Source organism: Rhincodon typus, chromosome 16, assembly GCF_021869965.1.
Source record: "Rhincodon typus isolate 14 chromosome 16, sRhiTyp1.1, whole genome shotgun sequence".
NCBI classification, from domain to species: domain Eukaryota; kingdom Metazoa; phylum Chordata; class Chondrichthyes; order Orectolobiformes; family Rhincodontidae; genus Rhincodon; species Rhincodon typus.
In genome coordinates, this window is record NC_063347.1 from 25,002,497 (window position 1) to 25,015,083 (window position 12,587).

Consider the following 12,587-nt stretch of genomic DNA (forward strand, 5'->3'; position numbering starts at 1 on the left):
ACGGGTCACCGGACCCGAAACGTTAATTCTGTTTTTTCCTTCACAGATACTGCCAGACACAATAGGCTGAATGGCCTGCTTCTGCTCCTATGTCTTATAGTTTTATTGTTATTCATGCCCTTTACAGGTACAGAAGAAAAAGTGGCCTCAGCAAATGGGCTGTCAGACTGGAACAAAAAAAAAACACAGGGCTTCCACTCCCGAATACCATTCAATGGAAATCTCTCCTGGAAAAATACTTATGGCCACTGGGTGCAATCCAGGGGTCTTTGTTTTGAATGTACACAAAACCTCTAGTGAGACAATTAAGTTTCGTTGAGATGCTGCAACCAAATAGCCTTCTGAAAGATAAAGGCTACTTCAGGAAGGACAGCCATCAATCATGGTAATAAACCCCACCAAGTGAGTCAACATTATTAGGTACAGCGAAGGGAAGAAACTGATGAAAAAAGTAAAAACTGAATATTTACTAAGTTAGAAAATATGTTTGTTTGCTTTTTCATTAGCTACATACCCGAGAACGCTTAAAAACATCTTTTGCAACTGCATCCAAATCACCAATATCCTGAATGTTGCGAACATATTCGGCGACTGCTTTTATCACTACATCACACGGTGGCAGAACAAGTTGGTGTGCGCGTACCTGAAAAAAACCCCAGAATTGAAATATTTGAAATATTTCCTGCTGTCTGATTCATCATCTTATCATGTCATTATGAATGCATGTTATCATGTTGAATTTCTGACAGCACCTTTAACAGAGACACCTTTAAAGATACTTAATAGAAAATGGATTCAAATAAATAGACAGATAGCCAAGTCAGAAGATATTAGGAAGGGTTGTTCAAAGGAATAGATTTTAATAATAGAACGAAAGGATGAGAAGAAAGATTTGGGGAATAGCTGGGGCTCACATACTAAAAGAAATGGATGCAAAGTCTTTAGAGAGATTGAGAGCTCTGGGAGGATTGTAGGGCTGGAAGAGATTAGAGGTAGACAGGGGTGAAGCTATGAAGGAACTAAAACACAATGAAGAAAGCGACAGAAGTGGAAACAACTGCAGGTCAAGAAAATTATTTGGTAATGAGAAAATAGCATTGTCGGTTAGAATGTAAGCAGTAAAACTTCAGATAAGCGGATGTGTAAGTGTGGAGAAGGGTAGGATGATCATGTATGGAGGTAACAAAGGCACAGTTTAGAGTTTTATCAATAAATATGCTGAGATGGGATACACATAGGCAATATTACACAGGTAGATGTAGATAGTCTTTCTGATTTAGTAATCAGAAGTTTGTTTAGGAATAGATTGGATATGGTGGTTTTGAACAGGCATGCTTAAAGTGAAAATTGAGCTGGGAAGTCCTGGGGTGCAGAATATAGAAAACTGCAGCTCACGCAAGATGTGTTAAGACATTTGACTGCATAGAGTCCTTGGTTGTCAACTTGGCAGTATGTAGATGGAGTAGGAAGGAATGAACTTGCATGAATATAGTGTGTTTCACAACTCAATACATTGCAAAGTGTTTCATAGGAGGCGAAACACAAATGCTGTGACTGTTGTGATGTAGAGAAACACATCAGCCCATTTGTGCATAAGCAAGGTCCCATAAATGAAAATCTGTTTCCAGGTAACCTATTTACTGATGTTGGTTGAAAGATAAATGTAAATCAAGATACCGGAGAAGAACTACAGCTTCTCTTTGAATGGTGTTATGAGACGTTTCATTTCCACTTGAGCGACCCGAGTTAAATATCTCTTATTATTTCAAATGGCCTAAAGCCTCAATTTGTAAAAAGCTGGTCCTTAATTGAAAACATATTCTGTCATTAATAATCACTCAAGTATTGTAACATTTTAAGGCTTTCTTGATTGGAACAACGGAGTGTATGCAGGCAAGATTTAAACGAGTAATTTTCTACTTTGGACTTTGATTTAAGTATATTTCACTGATGAAATCATAAGGGAGGATTTACCAGATATTTAAAAAAACTTAACGTTTTACGGCGCTGGTTCAAGTCCTACCTACTCCAGAGACGTGTCACAATGTGCTGAAAAGCTACCACACACTGTAGTCAACTACTGTTCGACTGACTGTCTTAATGCTATACTTAACGACTACAAAGCACATGTCATAATACAACTGGAGAGCATCTGATCAGAAAATATCAAGAATATGGGCCCCGACAATGTTTTGGCAACAGCACCGAAGACTTGTGCTCCAGAACCTATTGCATTGTTAGCCAAGCTGTTCCAGTACAGCAACAACACTAGCATCTACCTGAACATGTGCAAAATTGCCCAGGTTATGTCCACTATACATAAAGCAGAACAAATTAATCCCAGCCAACTACCACCTCATCACTGTACACTCATACTGACTCCGATCAGCTAAGTGGTGGAGCATGTTATCAACAACATATCAAGCAGCACTTGCTTAGAAATAATCAATTCACTGACACTCAGTTTGAGTTCCACCTGGGCCAGTCAGCTCCTGACCTCATTACTGCTTTGTATGAAATGTGGAAAAATAACTCAACTCCAGAGTGACTAACCTTGACTTCAAGGCTGCACCTGACTAAATCAGGCACCAAGGTGTCCAGCAGAACTAGAGTCAAGAGGGAATCAGGAGAAAAATTCTCCACTGGTTGCAGCGTAACAGAATGGAATACGGTTATGGTTGTTGGAGGTCAATGATTTCAGCCACAGAATATCACTGCAGCAGCTCCTCAGGGTATTGCTCTACTTGTAACTATCTTCAGCTACTTCAACCGTAACTTCAAGTGACATTCGCTGATGATTGCACAATGTTCAGCATCATTTGCAACTCCCCAGATACAGAAGTTATCCATATCCAAATGCAGCATAACCCGAACAATATCCAGCCTGGGCTGACAAGTCGCAAGGAACATTCACGCCACACATATGCTGGGCAATGACCATCTCCAACAAGGCAGAATCTAGCCATGACATTCAATGGCATTATCATCACTGAATTCTCCACAATCAATATCCGGGGTGGGAGTGTTTTACCATGGACAAGAAATGGAACTGGACTAGCCATTTAAATACCGAGGCTACAAAAGCAGGTCAGGGGTAGGAATCCCGAGATAGGAATCCTCACCTTCTAATTCACCAAAGCCTGCCCATGATCTACAAGGTACAAACGAGGAGCATGATGGAATACTCTCTACTTGCCTAGATGAGTGCAGCTCCAACAACATTCATGACTTTTGATGCAGGACAAAGCAATATGCTTGATTCGTGCCACCCACAAACATTCACTCCTTCACCAACACACAGTATACCATCTACACTAAAATCTACACTAAGATTCCTTGGACAGCAGATACATGGGATGTCAGATCCTGCAAGTTCCCCTCCAAACCACTCATCATCCTAACTTGGAAATATACCGCCATTCCTTCACTGTTCCTGGGTCAAAATCCTGAAACTTCCTTCCAAACAGCATTGTGGGTGTAGCTACACCAAATAATCTTCAGAAGTTCAAGGAGGCAGCTCATGGCCATCTTTTCAAGGGCAATGGTGGACAGGCAATAAATGCTGGCCCAGCCAACAAAGCCCACATTTCCTGAATGAATTGAAACAAAATATTCATCTCATTCCAGACATCAAAATAGGAGAAATTCAGGGGAAAGTTTCAGGAATTAGAAGGTGTACTCTTTGGCTTCAAATGACCTGGGTATGATTAAAGACTAGAAACACCTTAGCTTTTCAGCTGTAAAGATGGTGATAAAAAAAATGACCCCGTATTTTGATAGACAATTAAGACAGCAGAATATGAAGGCAGCAGAACATGGAAAATAATTTAATTTTACAACTTAACAATAGGACAAGGGACTAAATGAAAATAATAAAGAGAAATAATAAAAAGAACATAAGGTTTGGGAAACCATGTGATCTGTCAGGCCTGCCAGCCATTTATAGTGATCATAGCTTATCTTTGGCTTCAACTTCATTTCCTTACCATTTTCCTTAATCCTCAAGGTCAAAGATATCTCTATCTCATCCCTAAATATTTTTAACGATGGAGCATTCACAACACAGTGGATAGAGAATTTTAACAACGCTGTGCGGAGAAATTTATTCTCTTCTAACTTCCAAATGATTGACCCCTTATACAGAGGCTGTGCACCTGCCCTGTTAGTCCCTTTAATATCAAAAATGTTACAATTAGATCACATTTCATTCGTCTAAACTCCAGAGAATATAGACACAATTTACTCAACGACTCACGATAGGACATGTTCTTTCTTAAATATGGACATCAAAACTGTGCACAGTCTGCAATGTGCGGTTTCATCAAAACCCTGTGCAATCATGGCAGACTTTATTTTTGTACCCAAAATGCTTGTAATTAAGGCTATCAAACTATCTGTCTTCCTAATTGTATGCTGGCCCTGCATGTTAATTTTCTACGTTCTCCTTTATCTGTCCTACTAATTGCATTCTCAAAAAGCTCAAATAAATTTGTCAAGCACAATTTCCCTTTTGTGAAGCGATGCTGACTTTGTCAGATCATACTATGATTTCCTGTGTGCATTGTTAAGACTTAGTTAATAATAGATACCAGCACTTTTCAAAAAGTGCTCAACACAAAGTGATCAATACATGCATAGACACTTCTGGAAAGAAGTGTGGAACAAAAACACTGAAATCAGCAAAGCAACAATTAAATCGTATGATGTGTCTGTGAGGTGGGGTGAAGAGGTAGGAAAAAGAAAGTTGGGGGGGGTCAAATGAGTGCACATGGTAACAAGGAGTCTGTAGGGTCTTCCTGATAGATGAATAGATATTAGTTAAGCAGTTTTCCTCATTGGGACTTGTCTTGTGATTCTTATAAGACTACAGCAGTTTTTTTGATACACCAACAAACAGTGCCACAGAATATACAAGGCTGGCTGTGATGTCAGAAAGGGACCAAATGGAGATAGATTCGGAGAATCACTCCAAATCATTCTTGTTTACCTTCAAGTTGCCCATCAGAGGAATGACGAGTGTCAAAAATCTTGGCAGAAGTGAATTACTAAAGAATGATTTTATCGATGGTAATATGCATTGCACAGGAGTGGGTGCAGAAGGAAACAGGGGAGAAAAATGACAGAAAGGATGCTTAAAAAAGTTGAGGTTGAAATTTTTTTTTAAAAAAGTTTAACTATTTATTGCCTGAATGACAGTATTGAGGATAGGTAATTCTTGTTCAATAAAGCTTCAGTCTGGCAGCATTCCTCAATACATGTCAGTATTTCAATCACAAAATGAAAATTCAATAAGCTGTAGGCATTAATATCAGCACCTCCACCACCACCATCTTTACCTTTAATGAGGCTAAAGGATGGTCTGGACCAAGTAAACTCCAGTGAAAGGCAGCCAGATCTTCATCAGGTAGAATATGGTTGCCTAAGTCAAAGAAGAAAAAGTCATAAAACTGAAGTAAAAATGCATTTATTTATTTTGAATGAAATTAATTTCAGGTCTTCTCTGTACGTTGTTTCTTTTTTGCTATTTGGGAATATTCTTCAGTTTTGGGTTTTGCTGAACATACAAATACACATTATTGTAACAATGCCATACAAGACAATTTCAATGATTGAGAACATTGCCTTCTCCATTTATAAAATCCCACCAGGGGTACATCAGTCTTTCATTCCCACACATTTCTGCGTTGGCCTCAAGTCCAACAATGTGGGTGAGCTATAAATGTAGACTTTCCACAGACACGAGGTAGGGATGGGAAAGTGCAAGATTTAAAGTCCTCCAACTGCTTAAAGGGCCTATTTTGTAGAATGCAATAAGCAACAAGCATAATATCTAAGACTGTGCAGGAAGTGCACAGCCCAGATCTGAAAAAGGGACACCCATATGTTATTAGCATCCCCCAAAAGAACAGTAAACATTTCAGTAGTATTCACTGTAAATTCTGCACCCACCTCCCCATTACAGAAATGAAAAGCAAGATTATTTTCTCAGCAGAAATGAGCAAAAACACCTCATAACAACTGCTAGCTTAGGCACATCTGACTTCCTGCCTTTCACAGTTTTATTGTACAGCTCTCATCAATGGCCAAGAGGCAATCTTTACACCCACTATTACAAATGAGAAAGTCAATTGGTGACTGGAACCAATATATAATGCATGCATATTTACACGTAATTACAAAGTTACACATTACTAGCATTCACCTTTTGACCTAACAAATTGCTCCTAATCATAGGGATTCAAGTGAAGCACCAGGTAATGCTCACTACACGTACACAACTAAACGCAATCAATTAAAATTAATTTAAGAGATGTGGGCATCATGGCTGGACAAGCATTTGTTTCCCATCCTTAGGTGCCCTTCAGAAGGTGCTGCCCTCTTGAACCGCTGTGTTACATTTAGTATAAGTAGATCCACAATGCCTTGGGGAGAGAGTTCTAAGATTTTGACCCAGCAATACTGAAGGAATGGTGTTACACTTTCAAGTTAAGACAGTGAACTGCTTGGGGGGCAACTTGCGTGTGGCACTCTTCACACATATCCACTGCCCTTGCCTTTCTTGGAGCTGGCATTCACAGCTACTACTGTGCATTGATGGTGGAGGGACTGAATGTTTGTTGGTATGTTGTTAATCGAGAGGGTTGTTTTGTTTTGAATGGTGTCAAGCTTCTCGAGTGTTGTTGGAACTGAACTCACCTAGGTTAAGTGAAGAGTATTCCATTACACTCCTGACTTGAGCATTGTAGATTGTGGTGGACAGGCTTTGGGGAGTCAGGGAGTAAGTCACAGTCAAATGCAGCCCTTGATAGTTACAGTAAAGTAGGGGATATGTAGGCCCATAAGGTTGCAGATTGTATTGAAATACAATTGTGTTGCCGCTGATGGCTTACTGCGCCTTATGGGTGCCACAGCAGAATCACAGAATCCCTATACAGTGTGGAAGCAGGCTATTCAGCCCATCAACCCTCCAATGAACATCCCACCCAGACCCACTCCCTACCCTATCCCTGTAACCCTGTATTTCCCATATCTAATCCACCTAACTTGCACATCTTTGGACTGTGGGAAGAAACCAGAACACCTGGCAGAAACCCATGCGGACACAGGGAGAACGTACAAGCTCCACACAGACAGTAACTTAGGAAGGAATCAAATCTGGGTCCCTGGCACTGAGGCAACAGTGCTAACCACTGAGCCACCGTGCCACCCAGTCTTGACCTATTCAACCTCCATCTTATTTAACATGGTGACAGAGGTACACAACAAATTGTGCAGTTTCCTAAATATGAAGAAAGGACTTCACATTGAAGAGGCTATGCAGTCGTCATCCACAGTGACAATTAGACAGACAGATGCACCTGCAGCACACAGATTTGTGGGGATGAGGTCAAATATGCTTCCCCTCGTACTTGTTCCCTCCCTATCTGCTGCAAACCCACTGTAACAGTTCTGCCTTTCAGGCCTCTACCAACTTGGTCAGTGATGGCACTGTGAGCCATGCTGGGCATTAATGGCACCTATTCTAACCATATTCAGCACCCTTGCCATCCTCAGTGTCTCCTCCAAATGGCGTTCAACATGGAGGTGTAATTATTGTGTACTATGTGGTAATCAGCACGAAATTTCTTTGCCCATCTTTAACCATGCACCATGAGACTTCATGAGCCCAGAGTCAATGTTTGGGTTCCGGGGGCAACTCCTTCCTGACTATATGCCAGTTATCGCCACCTCTGAAAGGTGATGTGTTGCCTGGGATACTATGGGCAAGGTATGCTTTTGAGAGTATGACTATGTTAGACTATTGCTTCTCTAGTTTGTGAGACAGCTCTCCCAATTTTTGATACTAGCTCCCAGATTCTGTACGACACTGCAGAGTCGACAGAGTTCCTTCCAGTTTCATTCCTTTGTTGAAATTTTACAAGGGATTTAACAGCTATTTCAGAGAGCAGTTAAGAGTTGTTGCTGTGGGTTTGGAGTCACATGGTCATCAGTCTTTAATTCCAGTTTTATATTCAATTCAGATTCCACAATTTGTCATGGTGGTATTTGAACCCATTCTCTGGAACATTTCCTGGGCCTACGGATTGCTGATCCGACATTACTGATCCTGCGAGAATACCACCACACCATTATCTCAATTGGTAAATATAAAATTAACACCTCAACCTTTGTATCAGTCACCCCCTTACACATATAAATCCCAATACATCCCTTTACTACTGTTGAACTTACCTGGAACGTAGTATTACATCCACAATTGGGTACATGTTGCCAATTGTATGTTAGTATTTCTCATCTGAATGCTGAACTTGTTATTTCTTTCATGGGAGAATAACAACGATCTCTAATGTTCTCATGTAAGCAAAGAAGGCTTTCCAGTTATCACAAGTAAGACTTCTTGCTTCATGACAGTAATGGAGACCTGCAGGTAGAAGCAGTGCCACTAAATAAGGACATAGTAACTTTTCCCCTTTTTTTTAAACCTATTTTCTAATGCTCTGAACTTAGAAACTGAAGTTACTTAACATTCCAAACATCTTTCTGAAACAAAGCTATGAAAGGTGCTTTTGCATCCTACCTTCCTCTTCTCCAAAGTGTGCCAGACGGTGATAAACCACTGCATCCAACAGTGCCAGCCAGTACTTCATACCACAACCGATCACACTCACTATCTCTTTGCCCCTCCCAGTTAAGAATCAACAGGATTTAAAGAATCAGAGTATCATCAAGTAAAACAAATAAGTGAGCAGCAGCAACCAGATAGGAAAGGAGGAAGAACAAACTTGTTTTCACAGCTGATGAACCAGAGATCAAAATCTCACAGGTCCAACATTTCATTTTTATAAATAGGGACTCTGGTGTCTCTTGATGCAAGCATCAGTGACCTCACCAATACAGCACTATGGCTCAGTACAATCACTGAGCATTTACATGTACAGTTAGATCTAGGTGCTCCAAGTGATGCCCGTATCACTTGATCTATGCAGGAGACCAATGTCTTTGGACAGGTAACCAGTGACAAATATCTACCTAGCACCAAGCCATTGCAATACCCACTAAGTTGAAGAGGAAAATGATCAATGCTTGAACCCAAGATCAACCAGACCAGAGAAGAAATCTCTCATCAGGACTCCATGCATACATCCTACTGATTTGGGAGGAAATACAAATAACACAACAACACCAAAGAATATGAATCATTAGACCCCTTGTGGCACAGTGATACTGTCCCTACCTCTGCTTCAGGATGCTCAGGTTCAAGTTTCACCTGTGCCAAAGGTGTGTAATAATATCTTTGAACAAGTTGATTAAAAAACATTTATAAATTGTACTATGGAAATTATTCATAGCATAATTTGCATATCAGAGGAACTGGTGTTGTAAATTCTTACACTGGATGGAATGCAGTTAAGATCAAAATTGCACACTGTACTTCAAACAATCATTGCCCTGTACATTTGTATTGAGATTTCGTTAATGTTACACTCCAAATCCTTTATAACAAAAGCTGAAATAACATTTGCTTCATTGCTTGCTGGACCTATACATCAGCTCTGTGATACCAACACAAAGGAACAGATGTCTGTCATCATTTAATAAAATTTATTTTATTTTTTTTTAATCACAAACAAGACAACTTTATACTTCATCACATCATATCCTAGTAGCCATGTCCTGCCCACTCACTTAACTTGTCTATATTCTCTTGCACATTTTGTTGCACCCTCTTCACTGTTTTCATTCGCACCGAACCTTTAACTGTCAGCAAGTTTGGATATGTCACACTTAATCCCATCAACCAAGTCATTGACAGAGATGACAGAGGAGGTGAAATATTGATGCCTGTGATACTCCATTAGTTACAGCTTGTCAGTCTGAAAATATCCCCATTTATTCTCTCCATTAGGCGCCACGTCCAATGCCGTGAGCCCAATTTTGTACAATAGCTTTATGTGACAATAGTACTGTTTATAATGATTTCTTTAAGTACTTCATCCCCACTGGACTCATGATTCTCACTTTTCCTCTTTCTTACAGTTCAGCTTACCTTCATTAAACCCCTCCTCGTTTCATTAGCAGCAACAGTATTCTATCCATCACAGTCTAGAACCTCATAGCTAGCATATTCCTCAATCTACAGTTATAATCAACCAACTCTGATTCAATTGGCATGCCAGGAGCAACACTGGAGCCAAAAATGAGGTGTCAACTTGGTAAAGCAACAAAGGACTACTGTACGTGCATGACGTGTAAAAGCAGATGCTATAGACAAGAATTAATAGACCCCACAACCAACAGGTCAGGTCTAAACTCTTGTCCTGCTATATCTTGGCATGAATAGTAGTTGGTAGTTAAGCAATTAATGGCAAGAAGCAATTTTATGAATCTAAAGGTTGAAGTCTTCAGACAGACGTGGTCAGTGAGCAATCTCTCTCGGTCTATTTTTCACAGATTTCAGTCTTTTACAATTCACTCCAAATAACATCAAAGAACAAATGATGGCACTGTTCACAGCAAAGGCTATGGACCCCATTAAATCCTGCATGTAATGCTGAAGCCAGTGCTCCAAAAGTGTTCCATATATTTGGCCTAGCTGTTTCAGTACAGCTTTAAGAGGTATTTACCCCATAATGTGGAAAATTGTCCAGCTATGCCCTAAGCCAGATTAATCCAACACAGCCAACTGCCATCAGCTTATTTCAAAGGAGGGGGAGGAATACACCTCCGAACTCTATACAAACACAGTTATTGGTACAAGTTCAATCCGTCAAACTCACCTGCCCACCCGCAGAGATTACATACTGGCTAGTTTTAGCTCTGGAGCCAGCTGGAATCTGCTAGTTCAAAACCCCACCCACTTGGCATCTCAAATCCATCACCTCTGTTCAAAATTAGGCCCAATAACTATTTTCGTTTAAGCCTCAAGCTCATATGGATTGCCAAATCAAAGAATTCCTTCAATGTCCAATCCATTTGGGACCAAGCCCAATCAAATATTTCCCTAATGGGTCAAAAAGCACAATAAATATGCTGCTTGTTAAATATTCTGGAAACACATAAAATTTCAACTTCTATATTGAAAATCAATCTATTGCATTTCCAGTTGTGTGGTTTGCTTCAACAGAACCCGATCGCTTCTTTATTTCAAAAGAGTCAAAAGCACAGCTAGGCGGAGTTTGCTGACCTGACTAGGGACACAGCTGCTTTGATTCACACCTTAATAAGATGTAAGTGTCAAGACAACAACAAAATTCCTGTTCTCTGTGACATGACTATTGATCAAAACTTGACACAAGAATTAATATACTGTTTATTTGCAGCGTGAGCTTATTGACCAAGTTTTACAGTCACTACTACATTATTCATAGAGCTTTGACAGGTAGAATAGGACACCTGCAGACAATCATGAACCTGGACATCAATTTCATTGAATCATGTAGCTTCAATCACAGTCCAATACTTTGCTAATGTTTGAGTTAAATCACACAATACATAACGGCCTCAATTTTGCACAGATCGTGGAAATAAAACCACCAGCATTATGCCACTGAAAGTGCCAGCGATAGCAGGAGACTGCACACAAGAAGGCTAATACAGAAATCCAGAGTTTCAATGAAATAAAAGTGAGGGTTAACTAAGTGCTGTCACTTCTTAGTTTACTGGAGGCAATGTTTCAGTGTGATTGGCTGTTTATCTGTTTGCTGATGTCATTGTTGCTGCACACAAAGACATCTATTTGACTGGGTACACAATGTAAAATGCAGACGGAAAAGGGAAAAATCATGCCACAGAAATAACGAAATCTTTGTAGGCAGCTATCTTCAAGGTTAGCAACAAATACCACTATTTCACCACTGACCACAATATCCATGTCTTTGTCTGAAAAACAAAGACCACTGATGAAATATCTGTTACAAGGGGTGGTGGCAGATCTTGCATTTCAAACAGAAAATCATAATAAGCTTAATATTCAACATGAAACTGCAAGATGACAACTGGGCCGTATGAGACATTCAGCCACATCCATATGTTTAGGGTTGTTCAAAAGACTTTGTTGCAACTAATTAGCTTTGGCCTGATTCCTCCCTATTTAATTATCATTAATCGCACAACCTCCAAGATATCTGCACGGTAGACTAATTAGTAAAGTGAGGTCACTTGGAATTCAGGGTGAGCTTGCCAATTGGATACAAAATTGGTTTGGTGGTAGGAGACAGAGGGTGGCAGTGGAGGGTTGTTATTCAAACTGGAGGCCTGTAACCAGTGGCACCCCTCAGGGACAGGTTTTGAGCCCATTTTTGTTTGTGATTTACATAAATAATTTGGATGAGGAGACAGGAGGCATGGCTAGTAAGTTTGCAGACAACACCAAAATTGGTGGTATAGTGGACAGTGAAGAAAGTTATCTAAGATTACAAACAGGTCTTGATCAACTGGGTCAATGGGCTGAGGATTGGCAGATGGAGTTCAATTTGGGTAAATGTGAGGTATTGCATTTTGGCATTACAAGCAAGGACAGGACTTATACAATTAATGGTAGGGCCCTGGGTAGTGTTGTAGAACAGAGGGACCTAGAGGTTCAGGTA

General features: G+C 40.1%; 1 protein-coding gene and 1 long non-coding RNA gene across 4 annotated transcripts in view; one reads left to right on the forward strand and one right to left on the reverse strand.

Annotated features, from left to right (window-relative positions):
• Positions 1-484, forward strand: part of LOC109923248 — a 114,134-nt gene extending 113,650 nt beyond the window's left edge. Inside the window, exon 8 of the long non-coding RNA XR_007263846.1 lies at positions 128-484. This is a non-coding gene — a long non-coding RNA (uncharacterized LOC109923248). The remainder of the gene's footprint in view (positions 1-127) is intronic.
• The window catches only part of LOC109936989 (constitutive coactivator of PPAR-gamma-like protein 1 homolog), a 119,558-nt gene that overhangs the window by 72,193 nt on the left and 34,778 nt on the right, over positions 1-12,587 (reverse strand). For all 3 annotated transcript variants that reach the window (XM_048606180.1, XM_048606178.1, XM_048606177.1), the window contains exons 3-4: positions 5,337-5,419; positions 515-643 (exon numbers count right to left, since the gene is read on the reverse strand). In XM_048606180.1, the coding sequence (XP_048462137.1) occupies positions 515-643; positions 5,337-5,419 (212 nt within the window). The remainder of the gene's footprint in view (positions 1-514; positions 644-5,336; positions 5,420-12,587) is intronic.